We start from the raw sequence: 27,473 nt of genomic DNA on the forward strand, positions 1-27,473 counted from the left end.
CTGACCATTGTTAAATGATAGAATTCTGTTTTTCTATTGCTAGAGAGGTAATTTAAACTATTACCGTATCTGAAATACATAATATATGGTATCAATATATCAATTGGCCGTTGTTTCATAATTGCACCCTAATTGTTTTCCTGTTGCTAGCTTGGTAATTTAAATCATTAAATTAATTGTCCCTCTTTACTGTCTTTTCTTATTTAATATTTAGTTGCTATTTCTTGTCAAGGAATTGAAAAATGCTTCCCATTAGGGATTCTGGATTTTGCTAGCTTTTATTTCATCATCATCGTAATTTGAGAAATGCGCAGGCCAGTTCATTCATTCTGAACTCTGCAACAGTGTGCTTTCCTCTGCAGCAGGGCGAGTTTGCAGGCAGTAAGACACAGTTTTAAGAAGAAATCCCTTCAGCGTTATTTCTGTTTTGAGATAGTTGTGCAAAAATAATCTCAGATACTCTCGAGATCTCTTCAGTGCTCCAGATCAGTTAGTGCAGTTTTAAATGGTACATAAAGTGTGGCATTAAAGAGTAAGTGTTGTCACCTTTTAAAAATAGCATGGTTATTTTGATGAAAAATGAATATTTTGGCATCAAAGGCTGAGACAAAATTACCTAACTGGTTCTGACAATAGTAAATGGTTGGGTAAAACTTAAGCATTAACTGTTAGACTGCTCTTGGTTTGAAAATGTCTTTAATTTCTTGTTGTGTTTTAGAGAAACCAAGGTAGAAATTTTCTGAGGGTAAATTATGATATGATATGAGACTAGGAAAGAAATATGACTTGGAACTCTTATTTTCCTATTTTACAAAAAGCTTTACTGGAACAATAGAGCCTAACTTGACCTCATATCAAACATATATACATTTTGTATGTTTTAAAAATTAGATATTAGAGTTATCAAATTATAACTATTCATTTATTTTTAGAAAACTATCTCACCAACTTCTGAGTCTTGTTAGATTAAGAGGGCTTTTATCTTGCACTGATAAAATGAAATGCTATTTAATTCTTAAACATTCCGTTTCAGAATTACACATAGTATCCTCATGCATATGCCATAATAGAGGACTCTGTAGAATGGTATCTTAAATTATACCATTCAGTTTTGGTAAAAACACATTTAGAACAGAAGACTTTTATGTTCATTAATTTTTATAATTATACATTGTTTTTCTTTTGTAATACTAATAAAAGCCATTTAAAATTAAAAAAAAAGTGTTTCCTTAATTTGCAAACACAAATGGGACTAATTATTTGCTTTAAGAGACACTGATTCTGTGAATTAAATATTTTGGGTATGAGTGAATTCTTCAGTTTTCTAGTAAATGATGCTAAACTCGGGTTAATATTCTGTGAAAAACCCCTTTGAGTAGGAAAAAATAGTTTTTCCAACACTTTCTTTTAAAAACTTTGTAATATATTGCTTCCACTGCCCTAAAGATAGGTTAAATTTTTTTAGTTTACTTTTAAATCATAATGCTGTCAAATTTAACATAATTTTTTTATGTTATTACCCCTTAAATCTCAAACGAAACCTTAATTTCAACAGAGTTTGCTATCTCAAAACATACCTTGTACCTTTTTTTTTTTGGTATGTTTGCTTATTGCCACGGTCTTTAAGTAAGCAGAGGCTACCCTTTCCCAGTTCAGTTTAAAATCAACAGATATTTACGTGACACTGAGGGTCACTCCAGCAGAAGCTGAATTTCACATTAGACCTGATTATTTCTGGATAGACAATTCTAAGCTACCTCCTGTTTTTTTTTTCTTTTTCTTTCTTTCTTTCTATTTTCTTTTTTTTTTTTTGGTGTGTTTTTACTTTATATTTCAAATTCATTTAAAAATCTTTAAGGGCAAGGAATTTTGTCTCATGTTTCTACACTTTAAAGATACAGCGAAAACCAATACGGGGATAGTGCAGAACCTCCCAAAGAAGGTTGCCCATATTAGCGTGGAATAATAAAAAGGTTTTGATAATTTGGCTTAACTGTCAATTGATAGATGATAAAAAATTGACAGTATTTTTTCATGAAAATTAACCTGGGAGGTAAGGGTTGAATGCTTAGTTCAGAATTCAAATGTAATTTCACACAGATATGTCTTTTAAAAATTGTTCATTCGAGGACTGATAGCATGGCTGTTCTTAATCTTATTATAATCACAGTTGAGTATTAATATTTTTTTTATCACTACGGTTCCTGGAACCCAGAGATTCCATGATGGCTTAAAAGGGCTGTTATAGTTACTATCCTTCATAACATTTTAGGAGGTTACGCTGGACTTGGAGTCATTATGTGAAGTGCTCTGGATACAAAAATTAGTATTGGAAACATAATTGTGTTATCTTTTAAACTTAGTATGACTTAGGGGGTAACTTGGGGGCCAACGATATAAACAGTGTCTTTTTTTTCTTTAATTGCCTTATTTTAATTTACAGATGTCTGCCAGGATTAATATAGTTGATGAACTACCTGCCCCTTTCTGCTCAAGGTAAGTGACATTTTTCACTTAATAAAAATACAAGGCAGAATTTGAAGTTCATATAAAAAACCCACCCAGTTTTAGAAAGTAGTCTAATCCCAGACTCCAAAGAAATAATTCCTATGGAGAGTAAGAAAATACTTTAATTAGAGAACGATTTATATTATGGTTCTACCTACATCAGCATTATCTTGGAACTTTTATATTTATTTATATATGCTGTATAATATATATAAACATAAATTTTATATAAATATAATATAAATATTAAAAAATATATATATATATACACACACTGTGTGTGTTGTGAAGTTAAACACATTATGCATAAGCCTGGTTGTCTGCGAGGGATTTTATGCGAGTAAATATTTAAGGTTGGGTCCTAGCATGTGAACTTTATTTATTTTGGTAGTACTGGTTGAACCCTGGAGCAAAGACATGTGAGGCATGTGTTCTGTCACAGAGTTACGTCTCCAGCCAGTGCATGTGAATGTTTAAAAATGCAAACAGGTGCTTCTCATTTACTATAGCTCATTCTTGCTGTAGCATATATGTGACAACAGAGAAAAGAGAAATGGTGGGTTATTGAAAGGCTTTAAAGTTTAAGGATAAAACATTATATTAAGTTGCATGTGTATATGTGTTGTAAGACTTAGACCTTTTATTCAAGGGACGTTTAAGTCTTATTTTAAATAAACCATTCAGAAGTTCATTATTTTATGATTTCCAAAGCTTCGGTTTAAATTGTAGGATTCTTTCAATATGAAATTTGCCATATCTCTTATTAAAACTTTGTAATTAAAAATTTTCTTTTATTTTGTAGTTTTGGATTCTAAAACCGGTGGAGAACAGTATTTGATGCAGCTGGGGATTGAACCCTGGTTGGCTGTAGGTATGGCAAAGCCCTTTACCTTCAGTCCTGTGTCTCCAGCCCAGTAGGTGATTTTTTATGTTTTCTCTATTTCAGAGGCTGATTTAATTCACTGGTTTCCCTCATGATTGTGGGAATTCAGAAGACCTTCAACATTTCTCATAATAAATAGTACTAAGTAAGTGAATATCATGAAGCATTTTGAGTTAATCAAGATTTTCTATTTCCATATTACTCTTTTTAAAGCTATGGTTTCATCTTTTTAAATACTGATTTTAATGAAGTGTTTTTTGTTATGGGATAATCTTAATCAGAAATACTAGTCATGCATTGTAGGAGAATTGCCTTGTATATTTTTCAGTAAATAAGATGTTTCAATTAATTTGAATTAAATGAGTGAATTATTTTTTAAAATTTTATTTTGCTTTAATGAAATCTGAATAAAATAATAAATATTATTAAATAATAAAAATAGTTTATACCTGTGAGTAAATTGTATATCAGAATTTCCTGGAGAGTGGAAAACATGAATTTTAGGTTATATCTGAGTTCTACAAACTAAGAAAATTTGGGAATTATTTTGATATGCAACCTGCCTTGGAAACCACTGCAGTGTTGTAATATTGGAGGATTTTTATTTTAGGACGATAGACACTTGGAGGCTATTCTTCTTCTTTTTTTGGTAGAGAAATCTGATAGTACTTATTGGAAAAAAATTCTTCACAATTTTTTTGTGTCATTGTAAGAAGTGAGATTTAAAAATTAAATTTTTATTTTTAGCAACTTTGTCAGCTAATTTATTTTAAAATCTTTCCCTTCGTGGACTAAGAAGAAAAGGTCATATTTACATGTATTTATAATGTAGTAAACATCGTGTATAATGTAATATAAACATGTATGTTTATAGTGTGACATAAACATATCTAGTATTTTTATATTTATTAGTTATTTTAGGAGGCCTATATGCTACAATTCAAGTAATCTAGGATTTTTTACTTGAAGCATAATGGGAAAATTAACATAAGTAGAGTAAATATAGTAAATACAGTAATAACTTAGAAAAAGTAATTTGTCTTTGTAAATTGGTTATTGGATTATATTCTTTTAAAAAATTTTTTTTTCTTTTATTATTATTTTTTTTGGGGGGGTCACATCTGGCGATGCACAGGGGTTACTCCTGGCTCTGCACTCAGGAATTACTCCTGGCGGTGCTCAGGGGACCATATGGGATGCTGGGAATTGAACCCAGGTCGGCCGCGTGCAAGATAAACGCCCACCCGCTATGGTATTGCTCCAGTCCCTGGATTATATTCTTTGATAATAAATCAATCCTAATATCAGTCAGAAAATTGATGAAAGATTTTGCCATCTGGTTTCCAAATATTGTGAATAAACTTTTTGTAGAAGATACAAAGATTTTATAATCTACCCACTGATTAATTAAATAACTCATGACAGCCTAATCTGTTTTTTTCTAACTTTGGTTTAGGAAGTGGTTTTACAAAGCTGTTCATAGCACAGTTGTTTTGGACATTCAGTGATTCAGCACTAATCTCATTATCAGTGTGATCTTCCCTCCATCATTGTCCCCAGTTTCCCACTCAGTCTCACAAACCTGCGCCCTAACAGAGGCACAAAAATATTTATTTTATATTTCTTGTTGCAACAAAATGGTCAGTAGAATTACAAAAAAAATAAATAAATAAGTGGTCCTAAAACGCATGTATTCGTTGTCTTTGCTCTTAGAATTGGAGGACTCTGAAAGTAGACCTGGGAGAGATGAAGGGGTAGTTAGGACAGAACTGGCATTGACTTGTCCTCAGTCTTTGATTTTTTATATGTAAGACTTTCTCCTCATTAGCTTCTTGCTTCCTTGGATCCTGTGCTCCACGCCGAATGCCTCTTCCACCAGAGAAAAGTTCCTAGTTAATTTTTACAATGATTGCAAACAGGGGTGGGTGAAACTCAAGGAAAAAATTTTGCTCTCCAATTTTTCATGGGTTGTTTCCTAATGGTAGTGAGAAATTACTGTGATTTTTTTTTTTTGTGTGTGTGTTTTAGTTTGAGTATTCAAGGACAGTAGTCATCTGACTGCTTGTTCAAGATGCAGAACCAACAAGGATATTGCAGCTATTGCTGCGTGAGCTACAATAACCTGGACCAGGTGAGTGGATTCCATTAATTATGATGAGACCTTGGAGGACCTAGTTGTGACTTCTCCAGTCAGCTTTTGTTTTTGTTTTTTTTCATCTAGTGCTAATTTGAACTCTGTGCTCTGGGGTTATTCCTAGTGGTGCTTTAGTAACCATTTGGTCCTGGGGATTGAGCCCAGACCTTCCACAAATAACATGCACACAGCTTCCATGAGTCTCTCTTAGGCCCTCACTTCTTTAATTTACTCAGTTTATCCAGTCATTGAACAGATTAGATTGAGAATCTGCTGGTTGACAAACACTGCATCTATCTCTGTAGATAGGACCATGAACATAACTGGTCCCTCGGTTCATGAAGTTTACTTTAAAAATCTGGAGAGATAGGTAGGGTACTTTTTTTATGCAACTGACCTGGGTTTGATTCTCAGCATCTGGTATGGTCCCCCTTGAGCCCCACCAGGAGTGATCTCTGAGCGCAGACCCAAGGAGTAACTCTTGAGCACAGTCAGGTATGGACCAGAAACCAAAAAAATGTAAAAAGTTTACATTATGGTGTGGTAGTAGAGAAAGTAGTAACATAAGTTTAGTACAAAGCATATCAGCTTGTGATAAATGTCATGAGGAAAATAAAACAGGAAAGGGAGTGAAGTTCTAGGTAGGATGAACAGGTCGGGTTAAGGAGGTGACACGTGAGTAAGGATTTGAATGAAATAAAGGACTCAGCCTTGCTTATATTTGGGGGAGGAAGAGAGAGCAGGAAGGGGGAAGGAAGAGAAAGCAAAGCTCTATGACTCTAAGGCAGAAGTGTGGCCAAGGTGATTATGCTAGAGGCAGGATGGGCAAGAGGGTAGGACTGAAGCACTGTCCTCCCCTTGTTCATCGATTTGCTCGAGTGCGCACCAATAACGTCTCACAACAAATTGTGAGACTTGTTACTGTTTTTGGCATATCAAATACGTCACGGGGAGCTTTCCAGGCTCTGCCGTGCAGGCGGGATACTCGCGGTAGCTTGCCAGGCTCTCCAAGAGGGGCGGAGGAATCGAACCCAGGTCGGCCCGGTTGGCAGCATGTGAGGCAAACGTCCTACCTACTGTGCTTTTGCTCTAGCTCAGAACTGACTTACACTTCTGAAAATCAATAGATGGAATTGCTGTATATTAAATTATGTCCCCTTTCAAATCACAACCTGAAATTCTAATCCACAACATGACTGAGTTTGTAGATAGACCTTTAGAAATTATTTGAATCACAACTGATACCAAATTAACTCAAAGTGAATCAAAGACAAATACAAGGGCTAAAAAACCTAGTGGTGTGTGTGTATTTGTATATGTGTGTGTATGTTTGCTATTACTGTTAATATATTGTTAATATTATTGTTACTCATTTTCTTCTTGAAGTTACTACCCATGTTTATGTACCTTCTACATTCTCTATGATTAAAGATCAAAAATAAAATAAAAAAAAACCTAGTGAAAGAAAACATAAGCAAAAATCAATTATAGTGACCACAGATTGGACAATCTTAGTGAAAACAGAAACACACGCAAACCAAATGGGGGAATGGTAAATTCAAGCAGTGAAAACTTTATTTTTGTGCACCAAAAACTTTACCATACCTTATTATCTAATGTCTTACACAACACAATTTTTTGAATTATACTTCTATTAATAAACTTAATTCTTATATTAAACCATATAAAGGAGCCTGGACTTAGAAATAAGGATAAAAGAAGAAACAAAAATGACAGTGATTAGATATGAAAAATAAACTTAGGTAAGAAAAACAAACTTATTATCTGTTAACAATATGATTGTGAACATAGAATATCCTGAAGATAGCTGGTAAATTTAGACTTGATAAGTGAGATAAAAAACTTATTGAGATAGCAGAAAAAGAAATTATATTTTATGTACAAACACCATACAACATAAGAGATTTAAGAGAGCTAGAGAGATAGTACCGGAATTAAGGTACTGCATGTGGCCAGCTCTGGTTTAATCCCAGGAGTCACATAAGGTCACCTGAGCATCACCAGAAATGACCCTTAGCACAGAACCAAGAATAAACCCAGAGTGCCTCTGGTGGGCATGGTTCCAAAACCACACACACACACACACACACACACACACACACACACACACACGAGATTTAAAGAGATATTTACAGACTGAGCCATGTGTCATGCATGTGTGAGGCCCTTGGTCCGATCTCTGGCATCATAGGTAGGCTTCTGGGTGAGAAGCGTGAATGGCTGTGATCCCTAGTACCACCACCATTACCCTCACATCATCAGTGGCAAAGACATGTTCATAGTTACATCAGAAAACATTAACATCTAGGGAAAAAATGAAAAATAAACACGTGTAAGATATTTATATAGAAAACTATTAACATGAGAAAAATTGAAGAAAAATGAAATTATTCATGCTGTACACTATGTTCATGGACTGGAAAAATTTATGTTTCCGATATATGCAGTCCAAACTGATATATTCAGTAGAATTCCAATCAGGATCCAGGAAAATTTAGTTTTTAAGTTAATTAAAAAATTCCATGTAGCTATGCAAGGCTGAGCCAAATAATCCAAAAGAAGGATAGTTGCTTTAATAGACAGGATATCAAAGCATATCACCTGGGTCGCATCCCGCAAAATCTACTTGTCTCCAGTATATGATGACCCTCTTTGGACCATGTGTCACTCTCTGTCCAGTGTATGCTTTCCTAATCTGAAATCATGACCCTGGGCCATTCCTGGACTGTCCCCCAATGATTCTTTGATGTCTCAGCTCTCCCTGACATCTCTGACCACAGTAACGTGCACAGGGGAAGGATCTCTGGCTCTGTAACTGTTGCTGGGCCTCTCTTGGCTGTTGCCCTTGCAGTTGGGTCATCCCGTCCTGGTTTCTTCTTCTCTGGTCATGGCTACAGTGCAAGTGGGTGAGACTCCTGTGCCCAGAACATTTTCACCGCCTGGGTGTCTGTGCCCTGCTTAAACCTGAACTTTCTTGGGCATCTGAGCCTTACCCGCAGCCATCCTGTTAAATCGATTTTGTAAAATTTGTTATTAAAGCAACTATGATTAACAAAGTTATTCATAGTTGAGTTTTAGACATAAAGTATTGTAGCACTGATCCTATAACCTGTGTCAACTTCCCTCCACCAATGGAAGTTACCAGGTTCTCTCCCAAAAATCTCTCCCTGAGCATCAAACCATATTTTTAATTAATTATATTTTTGGTTTTCAGGCCATACCCCATAGTGCTTAGCATTTACTTCTGGGTCTGTGCTCAGGGACCACTCCTGGAGGGCTCAGAGGACCACATGGGGTGCCAGGAATCGAACCCGGGTTGGCCTTGTGGAAGGCAAATGCCTTACCTGCTCTGGCCCTGGAGAGTTTGTTTATTTGTTTGTTTTTTTAAAAAATCCATCAGAAAATCAGGAAGAAACTTGAACAGATATATGAGAGAGGATATCAGGAGTGACCCCTGAGCACAGAACTGAGAATAAGCCCTGAGCAACCCCAGGTGTGGTCAGCCCCTCACCAATGTATAAAACCAAAAATGTTTTTGGTTGAGAATTGCTTACAATATCCAAAAGCTGGAAATAACATATATATTCAAGAGTAGACATAATAAGAAAATGTTGCATATTTTTATATCATGGAAAACTATGGAGAACTGAAAATTAACAGATACAGCAAATATGGGTAGCTGTCACAAAGAAACTTTTGATTGAGAAATGAATGAAAAAGAATATTGTTTGCTTCCATTTATGTAAATACAAAATCTTTCAAAACTCTAACCCTAAAACTTAGGAAAATAGGGACTGGAGAGATGGTACAGTAAGTAGGGTACTTACCTTGTATATGGGTGACCGGGGTTCAGTTTCTGGCACCCCATATGGCCCTCCATGACATTTCGTGAATGATCCCTAAGTACAGAACCAGGAGTATGCCCTGAGCACCACTGGGTATGGTCCTAAGACAAGACAAAACAAAAACCCAATTAGGAGAATTTGACTGTGGAAGAAGTGGGAAGGAGTTAGTTTTTCATGAGTAGATAGACAGGATGTGTTTATGTTCTGATAACCTATTGAGCAATATACTTACAATTTTTATATTTCTCCTTATGGATGTTACATGTCCTTCAAAGTCTTTAATGAAACTGAAACCTTTGGGGTATATAGTGTGGTGTTTAATTTGGTTTATATAAATGAAGTTTTTCATTAGCATTTCTTTAAAATATTTATCTAGGACCAGGAAAAATTTGGATTTCAATTGAACCATTTTTATTTGTCCCTTTCATCAACCAAGCAACCGAGCACTGGTTATGGGTACTTGGTGGTGAAGAATTTTGTACCCAAAGGGTCTTGAAACTGTCAAGATGGGATTGTTACTGGGACTAAAGTAGCATCAGAGTAGATCCCTAGAGTCAACATGAAGGAAGTTAATTCCAGATGTTGTAGTAGTGGTCAAGAGCTAGCAAGCTATTTTACATAAGCTCTGTTACCCCTATATCATGGTACTTAAAACATGACTTTTCTTAAGTGTGTTAAAATATAAATTTTTCTAAGTAGCAGGGAGTGGGGTTTCGGTGTGCTAACTAAAATAACTAGTTTTGGTGGGAACGTGCAATGGTGGTGGGATTGTTGTTGGGTTATTGAATATAACTTCACCATGAAAAACTTTGTAAAAATAAATAAAATGAAAAAAATCCTTGTTTTTTTTTTTGGGGGGGGGTGCGCCCAGCAATGTTTAGGGGTTATTTCTGGTTTTGCACTCAGGAATTACTCCTGCTGGCACTTGGAAGATGGTATGGGATGCTGGATTAACTGCATGCAAGAAAAATGTCTTACTCTCTCTACTATCTCTCTGGCCTCCAAATATCTATTGATTATTGGTGGTGCCTCACACATGCAGGGCAAGTATGTGGTCTGTCCCTGGAAAATGTCTCGTGCATTGGAGAAGAATTTTCAATTCTTCTGTGGGTGGAGAACCCTACACATGACTATCAATTCCAATCTATATTTCTTTCCTTCAAGCCAGTGCTTCCTTATTTAATTTCTGACCTGGTTAATCTAGTCAGCAGTGAGAGGGAGTCTTCAAGACTCTTACTACTATTACTGTTGCTATCTCTCTTCAGGTCTGTTAGTTTTTTAAAAATCCATTTTGTTGTTCCTTTATGTAAATGGATGCTTCATCACCTTCATGTATAGATCCTTGATTATTATATGATCCATCTTTGTCCCTTACAACCTTTTTAAATTAGAAATCAGTTTTATTTGAATTAAATAGCTCTCCTAGCCTTAATTTAGGCTCCTATTTTCCTATAATTTCCCTCCTTTTCCTCTGAACTCGTGCTTGTCATGATAGCCCAGATGTATCTTTTGTAGGCAGCAGAAGATTGGTTTCATTTGTTCTGATCCATCAAGCCACTTTGTCTTTTGATTGGTGAATTCAGGTCACTAAAGTCAAGTGAAAATTTTAAAGGAATTTATTGCTATAATTTTAGCAATAAATTATTGCAAACATCAATTCTGGGTGTTTTTGAAGTTTACAAACCAGTCAACCAATTATCACCAACCTATTATCTTCCCTGTTCTCTTTTCCTCTTCCAGAATTCTGTAATGCAAATGTCATTATAGAGTTTCTCTTTCACATTTCTTCACTGTTGTTGCTTCCTTTTTTCCTCTTCTGATTTTTGTTGATGCTTTCCTTGGCTTGTCACTGTGCTGCTGACCCTCTCAGTTGTGCTTTTTAAAATTCACCACCTCTGTTCCCTAGTAATTTCTAATAGAAGCTTTCCCATACTTTCTTTTCTCTTTGTGGAGTGCTCTTCTAGTGTTTTCCTCAAGTTAGAAAACATCCCTAACTTTTTCAGTGAGTTGTTGTTGGGTTTGGGGGCCACATCCAGCAATGAATGCTCAGGGCATACTCTTGGCTCTGCTTTCAGGGCTCACTCGTAGCAGTCCTCCGGACACTATATGGGATGCTGGGGATTGAATCCGGGTCAATTTGCATACAAGGCAAATGCCCTAGCCCCTGTACTATTGCTCTGACTCCCACTGTCACTTCAGTGTCTCCATCAGAGAGGTCAGAGAGCTCTGTTGAACTTGGCGGACCTTCCCGGGCTTTCGTCTTCATTCACTGCTGCTGCTGTTTTACTGTGTCTGGTGTGATGTCACTGGATGAGGATCTGGTTTTATGCAGGCCTGGGTGACATTCTAAGGTTCACGTTCACCAAATCCTCCCAGAGATTGGTGCTGGATTTGCTCTGCTCCCTACTGCTGATGGGAACCTCTAGCAGAACGCTTCAGCCGGCTCACCAGAGACAGACGGACGGACCAGTGCTGCCTCCCAGCGTTTGCCGCTGGGCGCCTTCACTGTGATTTATTGCCAATGGTAGTGCGCTTCATAGAACCTATGTCCCTTAATGTTGGAGGACATCCTCTCTCTGACCTTGGTTGAGCCTCAGCAGTGTCAGATGCCATGGGGCAGCGGGTGGGGTTGGGTTATCCAGGCTTATGTTTTTGCCCGCCGGTTTTTTGCCTCCTGGTCGGGTCTTGTTGAGGGTTTTGTTTTAGAAGGTTGAGTTGCAGATTGTCAGTCTGCCTGTTTCTCTTCCCTGCAACCTTTTGTGCCTTTGCAGCATCCCTGGGCCATGTTCTTTATCAGCCGGCTGTACCCTGTGGAAAGAGTTTCACCTCAGAGAAACTCTTTTATGGAACTGATCACTGGGTATTCCTGGACACCACCTCCATGGGGTTTCACACAAAATTTTAATTGTTTTCTGGTTAGTTTTTGGAGACATGGCATCATCTCAAATGGCTTCCATCATGTCTGGTCCTCCCCTCCTGAGTGAGGTTGTTGTAAATGCACTGCGCTGTTTAACATGTGATAGGTATTCAGTAGATGCTAGACTTTTCCCCATTTCTCTGGGTAATTCAGAAAATATTATTGAGAGGATATAATCTTTCTAACTGTGGAGAGTGGAGAGTATTGCACAATGGAGAAAAATGTTGCATATTATTTCTAATATTCATTTTAGGCAAAATTTTTAATCTTTGAAAGAAAGCGATAACTTTTTGAATTAATTAAGAATTTTGAAAAAATTTCCTCCCGTTGTTCTTCGATTTGCTCGAGCAGGCACAAGTAACGTCTCCATTGTGAGACTTGTTACGTTTTTGGCATATTGAATATGCCACGGGGAGCTTGCCAGGTTCTGCAATGCGGGCAGCAGTGCTCTAAGGACCAAGAATATAGGTCAGTGGTAGAGTGGGTTGTGTGGATGAGTTCAAGTTCAGTGATCAGTAGCACATAGAAATGCAAGTACATAAATACTGTGATCCAGCTCCTCTTTAAATAATTTTGCATACAAAAGTACAAATGTTTATGTCTTAGGGACATAGTGGTATTATAACACACATACCACAAGAGGGTCATTGCTCTTCCACCACTGTCTGTAAGTTCTTTTCTGTCCCTGTGGTCCCCCAACAAGTTATTAACCTAAATTCTGTTACCAGAATCCAAGAGTTGGTTTTCATTCATTATCTATCCCGTTAGCTTTCTTTATATCTTATGAAGGAGGATATTGGACATTTGTCTCTTTTCTGACTTACTTTGCTTAACATGACACCTAATTTTATTCATGTTGTAATAAAATGCAGGATTTCATCTTATAGTTAGGTTGTATTCTGTTGTGTACATATACCACATCTTTATTCACTCATCTATTGTTGGACTAACCTACTCTGTTAATAGACTTTTCCAATAAAAATATTTTCTTATTAAAATTATACTATCTAAGACAAAATTTTAAATTATTTCATTATCTTATCACTGATATAAAATTTGGGTTGGTTTTCTTCCAATTACTTGTCTGTAAATTTTTGACTGTAGTTTAAGATAAAAGTGTCCATGTGATTTTTATATTTTTCATTTAGAGTTTTGTTGTTAAACACTTAGGGGGTTTCCAGTTTTTATAATGCTGTGATAAAATATTTTTTGCATAAATCATCTACATTTAAAAGGATTTATTTAGTAATATAATTAAAGAAATATAATTACTCAATCTTAGGGAAACATATGATTTTTAAATGCATATTTTAGAATTTCTCTATAAAAGGGGCATTTTAACTTTGTACTCTTTACCAGGAACATATAAATGAATTCATTTTGTGGAACTCTTGCAGCTAATGAATATTATCCATTTAAAAACATTCATTTTCTTTAAAAACATTCATTTTCTTTTTTTCTTTATAGCATATAGCTAGTCCTGAGCACAGATTCATGACTGCCCAGAATAGACAGTGGATGGGTACCACCAGTCTGATGGAACGTTTCTTGCAGGATGTCCTGTGGCATCATCCATATCATTCTCAAGAGAGCAGGTAAAATATCTTTGTGGAATGATGTTAAGCCATTGTTAAATGTAATAGTACATAGTAGATATTTGTGTTGACATTACAATACTTCTTAATGTGAATCTTAGAACCAAGAAATATAAAGTGAAGGACTGGAGAGAGATACGTTGTGAGTAAGGCACTTTCTTTGCATGTAACTGATCCAGATTTGATTCCTGGCACCATATATAAGTCTTCAGAGCTCCCAGTAGTGGTCCTTGAGCTCAGAGCCCAGAGTAACCCCTCGGTACTGCCAGGTGTGGGCTCAAAACCGGGAGAGAGAGGGAGGGGGCAGAGGGAGGAAAGGGTGGATTACAGTGAAGTCTTTCTAGCAATTTTCCTTTATCGTTAAAACTTTTTTTCTTAGTTTAAGTAAGAAATTTTACTGTAGAAGATATGCATTGTACTAGGATGTTTCCTAAGTGAAAGAAAAGAGTATCATTAAGGTATTTTACAAACATTATGCCATAAGTTAAGGAGGTGTAGATGGTGAGAATAAGGTAATTTTTTTCTTTTTTTGCTTTTTGGGTCAAACCTGGCAATGTACAGGGGTTACTACTGGTTCTGCACTCAGGAGTTACTCCTGGCGGTGCTCAGGGGACCATATGGGATGCTGGGAATCGAACCCGGGTCAGCCATGTGCAAGGCAAACGCCCTACCCGCTGTGCTATCTCTCCAGCCCCGTTTTTTTTTTTTTTTGAGAATAAGGTGACTTTTAAAAAGTGTAATAAAATATGGTAATGATTGTGGAGTAAGGATTGTAGAGTAAGGTAATAATTGTTATATTGCAGAGAAATTGTAATTGTTAATGTTAACGGAACTATTTGCTAACTGTATAGAAGTAATATCAAAGAAAATTGATTTTATGTCATTATCTTGAGAGCTTTCTCTATTTAATTTTGGTTGTTGTGATAACACTTTTATATCATTTAATAATTAATGTTCCATTATAATTAATGTTAAAGAAGGAAGAGTGGTAGAAAATTGATTAAATTTTATAGTGTGTTTGCAACTAAAGTCAGTTGAGATAAGGCAAAACATTAGCATATCTGTGCAGAATTACTTGAGTCAAAAATCAGGAATAAATAAGTAATTTCTCAAATGCTTTAACCAAGAATTTAGAAAATTCTGTGGGGAAAGGATAGAAAAAAAAGACATAATTTTTTAGTTTGGTAGAAAAAATTATTATATCATGGGATTAAATACCTTTCTAATTTCTAGCTTAAATAAACAAGCTTCATTGTATTGCTCATAGAACTGTTTTTCTGTGATGTAGATTCCAAAGCTTAAACTTTTGGATCAGAGTTTATGGAAATTAAAGAAATATTTTAAAAAATTTTCATTCTGGAGTAATAGCCAGTTATAAAATATTGTAAAACTAGGACTGGAGAGATAGTACAGAGGTTAAGGTGCTTGCCTTGCATTCAGCCAATCTGGGTTAGATCCTCAGCACTGCAGATGGTCCCCTGAACCCCACAGGGAGTGATTCTTCTTTTTTTTTTTTCTTTTTGGGTCTCACCCGGCAATGCACAGGGGTTACTCCTGGCTTGCGCTCAGGAATTACTCCTGGTGGTGCTTGGGGGATCAACGGGGATGCTGGGAATCAAACCCAGGTTGGCCATGTGCAAGGCAAACACCCTACCCGTTGTGCTATTGCTCCAGCCCCAGGAAGTGATTCTTGAGAGCAGAGCCAGGAGAAAACCCAGAGCATTGCTGAGTATCGCTTTCGCCAACTCTAGCCCTCTCTCAAAAGTTGTAAAACTGAATGCAAGAAATTGTGAAGCCTTCATCTAGCTTCCCCAGTGTGTGAACTCTATAAACTACAGTACAGCGATCACAGTATCTTCACAGTTTCTGAAGCGAATTGATCAACTGTTTTGTAGACTATCTAAACTACCTGTATCCCTGATCATTCCTCGTAATTAAGCTTAGTTTATACACTTATCCATGTCTGCTCCCTACTACTGTCCATGAGACCCTTCTTTTGTCCCTCTGCCACATACTTTATTTATTTATTTTAATTTTTTTTTTTTTTTGCTTTTTGGGTCACACCCGACAATGCTCAGGGGTTACTCCTGGCTCTGCACTCAGGAATTACTTCTGGTGGTGCTTAGCGGACCAGATGGGATGCCGGGGATTGAACCCGGGTCGGCCACATTCAAGGCCAGTGTCCTCCCCACTGTACTATTGCTTTGGCCCCAAATAATTCATTTTATAGTACTTATTACCCAATAAATGGCTAACAGAATGATCAAAAAATATTTCCTTCAGTGAAAATTAATGAAAATCATTGTATCTCACCATGGGGATGTAAAGTCCTCGTTTGAAGGATTACTAAGATGTGACAAGTTAATCCTTCTGTGTTAATATTTCTATAATTGAGATTTATTGGCTTCCACATTACATCCCATCTAAATCTGGTGTGCTACTACTGGATTATCAGTGTTGTAAGGTTTGGAAATATGGTGCAGCTGTGAAGGCGGCCATGAACTCGAGGAAATCCAGAATTTTTAAATGGGTGGTATAGCTGGAGTTAAATTTTTAACTGGTTAATGTCCGAGAAATCTTTCGGCTAGCTGTTCTCATTCGAGATTTATATGTGTTTCTGGAACAAGGCCGGTAGATGCGCTTACCTGGTGGCAGAGGTGGTTCTTGGGCCTGGTTGTTGGAGCTTCCAGAAATACGAAGAGGTATGGGGAGGTGGCCCATCCCAACTCCGAGAAGGCCTGGAGTTTTCAACCACAGGGACCCCGTGTACCTGAGTTTTTCCTAGAGATTTAGTTTTCTGTGAGTCTTAGTCCTGAGATGATAGAGTCCAACCAGATGCATGGAGGCGACTTCGGGGTGTGGGAGTGAGTAGCTGCCAGGGAGAGCAGATGTCTCAACTGGAAATGGGTGCCTGAGAAATTTCTGCAGCTAGTTGACCTCTTTCACGGTTTATTTTTGAGTCTCTGGAACAAAGCTGGTAGATGAGCTTCATATTAGTGGAGGTGATTTGTCATAGGACCCTTTTGTCGACTTCCTTCACACTTGGTTACTTAAGGTCTGTCATCAGAATCTAAGGATTGGTTTTCATTGGACATTGTCTTCTCCCTTTCTTTATTCTATCGAATGTATGAATAATGTCCAGTATTTTCTTCTGATTTTACTCTATTTGACCTCTCCAGTTTTATCTATGTTGTTAAAATGGCAAGAGTTTGTCTTTTCTTGTTTCATTTTTGGTTCACACCCAGCAGTGCTTGGGGCTTTCTCCTGGCTCTATGCTCAGGGATCTCTCCCATCAGTGCTTGGGAGAGCAATAGGTGGTGCCAGGATGTAACCATGGTCAGTAGCCTGCAAGGCAAACACCTTAACTCTTATCCTATATCTTGTGCCCCTTATGTTTTTCTTATAGATGATTACATTTTTAATCTCTAACTATATCTTCTTTAGCCATGCATTTATCATTGGACATTTGAGTTGTTTCTGTGTTTTGTCACTTATAAATAGATAGACATGCAAGAACACTGTCACCATCACTATCCTCCTGTTGTTCGTGGATTTGCTCAAGCAGGCCCGGTAACGTCTCCATTGTGAGACTTGCTGTTACTGTGTTTGGCATATCGAATACATCCTGGGGAGCTTGCCAGGCTTTCCTGTGAGGGCAAGATACTCTCAGTAGCTTGCCAGGCTCTCAGAGAGGAGCGGAGGAATAGAACCCGGGTTGGCTGGGTTGGCCGCGTGCAAGGCAAACACCCTACCCGCTGTGCTATTGCTCCAGCCCATGCAAGAACACAGGTGTGCATATATCTTTTTGGATTAATATTTTTATATTCTTCAGATAAATCCCTAAGAGTGGAATTACTAGATCTCTGTATAGATTATTTATTTTTATTTGGTTGGGGCCATGTTTGGCAGTGCTCAAGGCTTTACTACTGGCTGCTGTTCAAGGATCACTCTTAGCAATGCTGGGGTATCATATTATATGTCATACCAGGACTTGAATTGAGGTTGGCCGCAAGCACCTTAACCCCAGTACTATCTCTTTGGCCCTAGTAGAACTATATTTATTAATTTGAGAAAATTTCATTCTGTTTCCCTTAGAGGCTTGACAAATGTGTATTCCCATCAACACTTCTCAGAGGTTCCTTGTTTGCCACATCCTTTGGGGTACGCTTAACAGTGCTCCGGGGCTATTCCTGGCTCTTAGTTCAGAAGTGACCCCTGGTGATGTGATTATTAACATCTGTACTAAATTGGGCTGTGGCCCATTTCCCCCCCTTTTATTTCTGATATTATTTTTCAGGGCTTTCTCTATTTCTTAGTGAGCTTAGCTGAGGATTTGCAATTACACCTGTTCTTTCAAGTTTGCATTGTCTTTTTAATGTTTTATTTATTTTAACTCTTATTTTTGTTTATTCTGTTGCCTTAGGTATCATTTGCTCTTTTTTTCTAATACCTTTAGTTGTGAGGTTAGATTGAGATTTTTCTTTTCTTCTTTTTTTTCTGTTTTGGGGCTTTTTTTTTTTTTTTTTTGGTCACACCTGGCATTGCTCAGGGATTATTCCTGATTCTGCACTTAAGAATTATTCTTCGCGGTGCTCCAGGGACCATATGGGATGCTGGGGATTGAACCCGTGTTGGCCACATGCAAGGCAGATGTCTGTCCTTCTGTACTATTGCTCTTCCCCTGATATTTTTCTTGTTTTCTGATGTCAGCCTGTAGTGCTATGAATATTCCTCTTAGTACTCTTTTTGCTGTCTCCCTTATGTTCTGATAACTCAAGTTTTCATTTTATTTATTTCCAGGAATTTCTTTAGTTTCCCCTTTGATTTACTCATTGAGACAGTTTTTATTCAGTAATATGGCATTTGATCTTCTTGTATTTGAGTTTTTCTAGTTTTTCAAATGATTGATTTCAAGTTTCACACCATTGTGTTCTGAAAATTTATTTATTTATTTAGTTTTGAATATTTTTTGATTGAATCACTGTGAGATAGACCCTTACAAAGCTATTCACGATTAGGTTTTAGTCATACAGTGTTTCAACACCCATCCCTCCACCAGTATACATTTCCCAGCACCAGTGTCCCCAGTTTCCCTCCCATAACCCCCTCCACACCTCCACAAACAGCCTACCTCTATGACAGGTACTTTTCTTCTCTCTCGCTCTCGCTCTCTTTCTCTCTCCTCTCTCTCCCCCCCCCCCCCCTTTTGGGCACTGTGGTTTGCAGTACAGATACTGAAAGGTTATCACATATGACCCTTTACCTACTTTTAACACTCAGTTCTTGTCCAGCATGATCAGTAAAAAGGTATTTATTATGATTTTATCTTCATGTCTTTATTGACAAGTTTGTGTCTCAGTATGAGGTTTATTCTTGAGGTGTATTCTTCCATGGACACTAGAGAGAATCTGTCCTAGGATAGGAAGAAAATAACATACCTTATACTTTATTTAAACATCTTAAATTGATAGTATAATGGTTTTGTTGACTTTTTTTTTTTGCATTTTAGATCAGTCCAGAATGAGAGACCTATGAATGCATCACCTTCTCAACTGGTTCCTGTTGAAGTTTTTCCTGAAGAAGTGAATGATGATGATACTGAAGACGGAGAAGAGAGGCTCAGTATGGGTTATGAATCCGATGAAGAGTTAGATTCCAGATCTAGTGAACCTCAGGAAAATATTCAGAATGTTTCCATTCGACCATCAGTTATTCAAAAGTTGGAGAAGGGTCAGCAGCAGCCCTTGGATTTTGCTTGTAAAAGTGGGAATGGTTTAAAAGAATTTAATCCAGTAGGTGTCAGTCAAGCTACAAATAATGGGCAAAACGTAGCACGTTCCTCCGTAAGTTCTAATGTTCATGCTAGTTGTTTACCAGAAATTTCAAATGGTAGACCAGTTACAGCTAATACTAGCAAGTTGCCACAGGTAGCACATTTGGATTCTGTTAGTGATTGTGACCCTAGCAAAGCTGACAGGTACTTTGAACAGCGAGAGAGAGGTTCTAGAAACACGGTGCTAACATCCTGTGTAAATATTCCTTCAGTTTCATGTCAGAAACCTAAAGAATCAGATCAGAATTCTGTACATGTAAATTCAAAACAGATGATTATACAGGAGGATATAAAAACTCCAGATAAGACTTTGTCAACTGAATTAGCAGGTACTGGAGGCTCACTAAAATGTGAATCTCTTTCCAAATTAGAAGTAAACCTGCCTATCAATCTGAGTAAAAATAAAATGCCTTCTCACAAAGGAATCTTTGAAGATTCCTTTCCAAAACAAAATGGGGATTTTCCTAACAGGTATTGTGCCCAAGGAGAGAAATATCTCGTTAACAAGTCAGCTTTTTTGCAACAAAAGACCTCAGCAGGTTCTGGAATGAAATTTGGTTGTGGCTATCTTCAGTCATCTTCTGATCAATACAAAGAGACTGTACTAGACCTTAGGAAGGAAAAACAAATTGACCAAGAAAAAAAGAATGCCTTGGGAAGTTCTGAAATGAGCTTTGATTATGATTCCTCTTTTTATTTACCAACTCACCAATCTAAAGTGGTAGCCAAAGAAGCAAATCTTTCAAAGGAAGAAATTGCTGATTTGCTATATACAAATGGTAAATCTTACACTTTTGAAGCAAGTTCAAATTTTGATGGTTTTCCTCAGTTGGCTGCTAACCAAATTCATGGAAATGTTGAAGACACAAATCTTCAGAATACAATGCCCATTAGCCTGGTTGATGAATGCTATAATTCTAGTGATTCTGAGATAAATTTTGACTGTGATGTTTCATTTCAGCCAAGTGATGGCTACCTCCAACAGTCCACCAAGGTAGAAAACCTTCCTAAGGGGGTATACATAGGCTTGGTTGATAGGAATTATGGATCTAGTAGCTCTGAAATAAGTGCTGATTCTTCTTCTCCACTTGAGTCAGTAGTTGACCAACTCCCAGTGGCTGTCATGGAAACAAAACCTCAGAAGTATCATATTTACTTGGTTGATAAGGACTACGGCTCAAGTTGTTCTGAAGCAAGTTTTGATGATGAATCAATAGTTGATCATCCTCAATTGACTGTCAAAGAAAGAAGCCTTAAAGATAACCATGCCTACTTGAAAGATAAGAACCATAATCCCAGTAGTGCTGATGCACACCTTGGTTTTGAGATAGTGACTGGTGAACCTCAGGAAGCTGTTAAAGAAATAAATCTGCTGGAGGCGAGTGGTCCCATGGATATGAACTCACATGAAAGTCAGGGACTTAAAATCAATTTTCATGCTCACTTGGTGGCTGACCAATCACAAGTGGCACTTAGAGAAGTAGACCCTCAAGAAGTAGCTTCTGATGTGAAGAATAAGAGTGTTAAATCTAGTGCTTCTGAGCTGAGTTTTGTTTCTAATGCTTCCCTTTATCAGCCAACAAATAATCAACCTCAAGAGGCTTTAAGTGAAAACAATGTGGAAGAGTCAAATATTGACATGGAAGTTAAGAGTTTTGGATGTTCCAGTTCTGACTTGACTTTCAATTCTGATCCCCCTTTTTTAACAGCCACTGAGCATTCTGAAATAGATAATGCAGGAATAAGAAAAGGATACAAAAATCTGGAAGATAAGAATTATGGGTCAGATAGTTCTGATATAACTTTTGATTCTGATATTTCTCTTTGCTCTGAGGATCAATTTCAAGTAGCTGTTTATGAAAAGAAACCTATAGATTCAGAAAGTAAGCGTACTGAATCTTGTATTTCTGAAATACATTTTGATTCTGATATGCCTCTTCATTCAAATAATGATCAGCCTCTAGAAGTTGTTAAAGAAATAATTGTTAAAAAGGAAGAGTATGTACACTTAGAGAGGAAAAATGATGAGCCCCATGGTTCTGAAATAAGGTTGGATTCTTATGTTTCTCCTCATTCAGTGACTAACCTTAAAAATGAAGAATGGGCACATTTAGAAAATTTGAAATATGAGCCTAGTGGTTCTGAATTGAATTTGGACTATAATATTTTTCATTCAGTGACTAAACTTTCTGATGGTCCCATTAAAGAAACAAACTTTCAGAGAAAAGAGGATAGATACTTAGAAAATAAGAATAATGAACATAGTATTTCTGAAACCAGCATGAAATCAGGTGTATTTTTAGTGACTGGTCATCCTGACTTAACTGCTAAAGAAATAAACCAGAAAAAAGAACCTGCAAGTATGGAAGACAACGGTAACAGATTAAGTGTTTCTGAAACAAGTTTGTATTCCACTATCCCTCTTCAGTCAGTGACACACATACCTGAAGTAGTTGTTCAAGAAATATGGCTTCAAAAAGAAAAGCATGTTAATTCCAAAGATAAAATGGCTGAATCTAGTGATTCTGAAATAAATTCAGATTCCGAAGCTCCTCATTATTTAGTGAATGAACCTCAGATAGCTTTGAAAGAAATTAATGTTCAGAAAGAAGTGCATGTTTTAGGAAACAAAAGTGTTATCCGCAGTTGTTCAGAAATGTTTTTGGATCCTGGTATTCCTTCTCAGTCAATGACAGATAAACCTCAAATAGTTATTTTGAATAAAGATCACATTGATCCAGGAAATGAACATCCTGAATCTAGAGGTTTTGAAATAAATTTGAATAAGAGCCCTCTTCATTCAGTCATCAGTGAATCTAAATTAACCCTTTTAAAGGAAAAACATGTTGACCTGGAAGGTGCAAACAGTGAATATAATGAATGCAGAATGCATTTTTATCCTGTTGAAACTCTGAAGCCATTAACTGAACAATTTCAGGACAAAGTAAAGCTGTGGAATGAAGATGTTGGTTTGGAAAATAAGATTGATGAACATAATGGTTCTAAATTAAATTATTCTAATGTTTCTCTTCAGTCTGTGGCTGAACAACCTGAAGTAGCTGCTAAACGTATTAAACTTGAAAATCAAAATCATATTTACTTGGGAGATACGATCAGCCAATATAATGATCCTATAATGAATTTAAATTCTAATTTTTTGGTGCAGTCAATAGTTGATCAACCTCAAATAAACATTTTGGAGCAGGGGCATATTGAACTGGAAGAGAAGCATCATCAGTTCTGTGGTTCTGAAATAAGTTTTGATTCTGATGGCCCTGTTCAGTTAGTGGCTGATCAGCTCAGAGAAACTGTTAAAGAAATCAGTCTTTGGAAGGATGAAATTGATGTGGAAGAGAAGAGGGATGCCCCTAAGACTTTTGAAATTGTGTATGAATCTGGTGTTATCTTTCAGTCAGTACCTGACCAATCTGAAGATATCCTTAAGGGCATCAACTTTTGGAAGAAGCACGCTGATGTGGAAGATAAAATTGGGCCCAGTAATTCTAAAATATCTTTAGGTTCTAATGAACCTCTTCAGTCAGTGACTCATGAATTTCAAGAGAATATTACAGAACTAAATCTTGGAAAGGGACATGTTTGTCTGGATGAAAAAGGCTACAAAATCGATGATTCTGGAATAATTTATGTATCACATGGCCCTCTTCCACCAGTGGTTGAGCACCCGCACATTTTAGAAGAGGAACATGACAATTTGGGAGAGGTATGCGATGATCTTTCTGGACCTGGAATAAGTTTTGTTTCTGAGGACCCTCTTCACTCAGTAACTAACCAGCTTCAAAGTGGTGTTACAGAAATATGCCCTTGGAAAGAAGATCACATTTATCTGGAAGATAAGACTTATAACTTAGGCAATTTTGAAGTAAACTGTGATTCTGATACTCCTGTTCACTTTGTGGCTGATAAATCTGCCATAACTCTCAAAGAAATAAACTTGCAAACAAAAAGTGCTATTGACCTAGCAGATAGGAACTATGACTCTACTATTTCTGAAATAAAATGTGATTCGGGTATTTGTCTTCAGTTGAAAGTAGATGAGCCTCAAGTGATTTGCAAGGAAATAAACCTTCAGAAGGAAGAGCTTCTTGGCATGGAAGAAAAGAACAGCCAGTCTGAGATCATATGTAATTCTGATGGCCCTCTTCAAATAGTTGTTGACCAACATGGAGTGTCAATTAAAGAAACAAATCTTGAAAAGATGCTCGTTATGGACCTGGTGACTGGCGATAGTGATTGTGAAAATATTTCTGATTCTGATAACACTTTTCAGCCTGTAGTGATTGACCCACCTCAGATGACTGTTAAAGGGGTCAACTGTATCAATACAGAACAGTTTGATCTAGAAAGTGAAAGCCGAGACTCTTTTACTTCGGAATTAAGGTATGCTTGTGACACTTCTAGCTCACTAACAAAAAAATCCAAGGACACGTTCAAAGTAGTAAACCAGAAGAAAGATTACATTATTCTCCAAGAGTCCAGCTGTGAGTCTTATGGTTCTGAAATAAATTTTCAAGTTGATCCCACTCCTCAGACTGTAACTTGCCAGTCACAAGGGCCTGATAAAAAAAAAATGAAATATAATGACTCGGAAGATAAGAACTGTGAATTGAATAGTCCAAGCACAAGTTTTAAGTGGGAAGATCCATCTCAGTCAGTGACTCACCAACGACAGAAAGTGGACAAAAAATTTAGCTCTCAGAAAGATGGAGTAATTATTAATCTACAAGATAAGAACCATGACTCTAGAGTTTCTGAACTTGATTGTAGTGCCTCTGCTGAGTCAACTCATCATCAAAATGTTGATAAAGTTCCTATTTTGCAGTTAGAACATCTATCTCTAGAAAGTATGAGCTGTGAACCATCTTGTTCTAAGACAAATTGTCAGAGTGGTTCTTCACTTGTGTTTGACCCTTATAATCCTCAAAAAGCTGTGAATAAAGTAGACTTTGTTAAGAAGATGTCTTATACACTGAAAGAAAGGAAGCAGGATTCTGATTTAAACACTGTTCTCGTGGTTGATTCTGAAAGTATCCCAGATCAAGTGCATGTGGTCATAGAAGATAATCATGTAGAACCAGTTCTTGAAGCCTTGCCTCACATCCCACCTTCATTTGTAGGGAAAACATGGTCTCAGATAATGAAAGAAGATGACATGAAAATCAATGCTCTCGTGAAGGAATTCAGGGAAGGTCGTTTCCATTGTTACTTCGATGATGATTGTGAGACCTGTAAAAATAAAAAAAAAATTCTGAATAAAGAAGAAAAGATTACCCGGGCTGACCTAGGTCAGGACACTGCCTCAAATCACATTCTCTCAGCCGACAATGCTAGTCTTTTTTTGGACATTAGTGACTTATCAGTGGCCTTAGATAAATTTAGCCATCATTCTCTAACAAAGATGCCTTATGATCAACCATACCGTGCAGCTTCTAGATGCCAGACTGTGAAACTCAACCATGGAACTCAAACTCCCGTGAGTCACCCAGGTACAAAAAGAACGAGGCAAGGGGAAGATTCACCAAAAAGGAAGCATTCAAATGTGACCAGAAAAAGGAAGAAGAGAGTCAGAACAGAAACACTTGAATTTCCCCAAACCTGTACTCATATTTTGAAGCCTTTGCAACCCAATGCCTTACTCTATGTTCTTTCATCAAATGTGTATAAGATAAAGGAAGATGAATCCTTAAATGTCTCAAAAATGAGGCCCAATACTGACATAAATAATGGGGTTCTTAGAGTGCAGTATAAATATAAATGGAGCACCATTAGTGGTTATGACACATTGAATCAGCAAATGGCAGTTGATACTTCTCCTCCGAAAATGGAAATGCCAGAGCATGAGGGGAATATTTGGGTTAACATACATTTTGATGAGAGTAGCCTAAATGCAGGAGATAAAGATGATTCACAGAACTCTGTAAAAGATGAATTAATGACACAGGAGAGGGACAGTGGACATTTTGTGTCTCTGGAAAAACCAGAGATTTTGAATTCTAATGAAGTTCCTAAGGAAAGTAATTTCCAATTAAGTCTTTCTAATTGTGATGCTGCCAAAATTCCTCCAACATCAGTGAGGGGTAAGGTTTCAGAAAGTAAAAAGAAAATTCAGAGAAGGAAGTTGGCAGCTAGGAAGTCGGATTTACCCCAGAGGGCTTATAAACCAGTCATTCTCCAGCAAAAAAAGAGAATTGCTTCTGAAGCACAGTCAATTTGGATTCAGACCAAATTAAATGGCATAATCAGAAAGTATATTACAAAATATTCTATTTTCTTGCGTCATAAATACCAGTCCAGGAGCACTTACATTAGAACATATCTGAAGAAAAAATCTGATGCTGGCAAATCAAAGAAGCCCAAAAGACAGACCCAAATACCTTCCAACTCAGTTCCTTCTGGCGCAGAAGAGAAGGAAACAGCTGATGCAAATTCCTCTCTGAAGCAACAACCTGTGCAGGGTGCACAGCAAGAGCCCCCTGAAGCTCTTCCCTGAAGCACTGATGCAAGGTTCTGCTAGTTTTGCAGGAGCTATTGGAAGCTTTTCTCTGAAGCAACCTGCACAGCATTGCAGAAAGAAGAATGGTATATGAAAAAAAAAAACAACCCTAAGGAAACAAAAACATGGAATACTTATTAAAATATATTCTTTGAGAAGTTTATGTCCCGAAGTACCATACTCTGATAGAATAAAGGTTGAGACCGACAACCAAGGCATTTGGTAATGAGGTAGATGAGAAGAGTGACTGTGTTAAAGCTAGTTGAAGACTCAGTACTTCAGCCGAAACATGTCTAATTTTTAAATGCAGGTAGCTCTCCCAATTTTGGTGGGAAAACAAAACTTCAAATATTTTGCTACAGACATTATTTTTTCCAGAACTTTCATATTCATTTAAAATCCATATATAAGGTCTTTTTTTAAAAAAAAAAAGATTTGAAAGCACCTTTCTCCATTGTTGTAGATGAACTTTTGATTTGTTACAGTTTAGAACAGTGTTCATTTTTTGTTCCTAAATCATGCCCCTCTTATTTATTTTTAATTATTATATCTCATGTCAGCAGTTTAAAATATTGGAAGAGTGAACATGGCAAACATTAAATGCTATCTTGTTTTACTTTTTTTTTTTTTCAGATTGAACCCAGGGCCTCACACATGGGAGGCATGCACTTTATTTTTGAAATTTTTATTTTGAAAAAAAAAAGTTTCTTTATTTTTGCCTTTAAAAATTGGTACAAATGAATTAAAAACTATATTTTAAAATGTTTTTCCCCATAAGATATAATTATAAGACCATATTTATTCTATGTGTTCTAAGAGTTAATATATTCTAGCTGAATAAGGAAAAAGAAGAAACTATAGTAGATTATTTCCATTTTTGAGATGGGGTGACTACAAATGATCACCAAAAAAGTATAATTTATCTTTCTTTAAAAAAGAATTTCCAGAGAATGTGATTCCATAATATTTAATACAGTTTCTAAAATGGCCTGGAGAATTTACATCTGTAACATCAATTTTCCTTGTTTGCACCCAGTGCACAGTCAGTCGCGGTAAGTTTTTCTTGGATATTTTTATCGCCTAAGAAGGTGATCTGCCAGGATGACCGTGCTTTTAAGTTTTAAACCACCTTTATGCTCCTTCATCTGATTTGGTAGTTTGGTATGAAAATCCAGGTTATCTTGGACTTTATTTTCTAACAATATTTTGGACATCAGCATATTTTT

The 27,473-nt window shown here is 36.8% G+C and overlaps 1 protein-coding gene across 1 annotated transcript; it reads left to right on the forward strand.

Annotated features, from left to right (window-relative positions):
* Positions 1-2,441: 2,441 nt before the first annotated feature.
* On the forward strand, positions 2,442-27,258 carry ZDBF2 (zinc finger DBF-type containing 2). Its single transcript, XM_056111874.1, has 6 exons — positions 2,442-2,496; positions 3,311-3,379; positions 3,455-3,536; positions 5,420-5,522; positions 13,776-13,903; positions 19,413-27,258. The coding sequence occupies exons 4-6, from the start codon at positions 5,463-5,465 to the stop codon at positions 26,242-26,244; spliced, it is 7,020 nt and encodes a 2,339-aa protein (XP_055967849.1). The 5' UTR covers positions 2,442-2,496; positions 3,311-3,379; positions 3,455-3,536; positions 5,420-5,462; the 3' UTR covers positions 26,245-27,258.
* Positions 27,259-27,473: the final 215 nt, after the last annotated feature.

This window comes from Sorex fumeus, unplaced genomic scaffold (genome assembly GCF_029834395.1).
Source record: "Sorex fumeus unplaced genomic scaffold, SorFum_2.1 ptg000014l, whole genome shotgun sequence".
In the NCBI taxonomy this organism is placed as follows: domain Eukaryota; kingdom Metazoa; phylum Chordata; class Mammalia; order Eulipotyphla; family Soricidae; genus Sorex; species Sorex fumeus.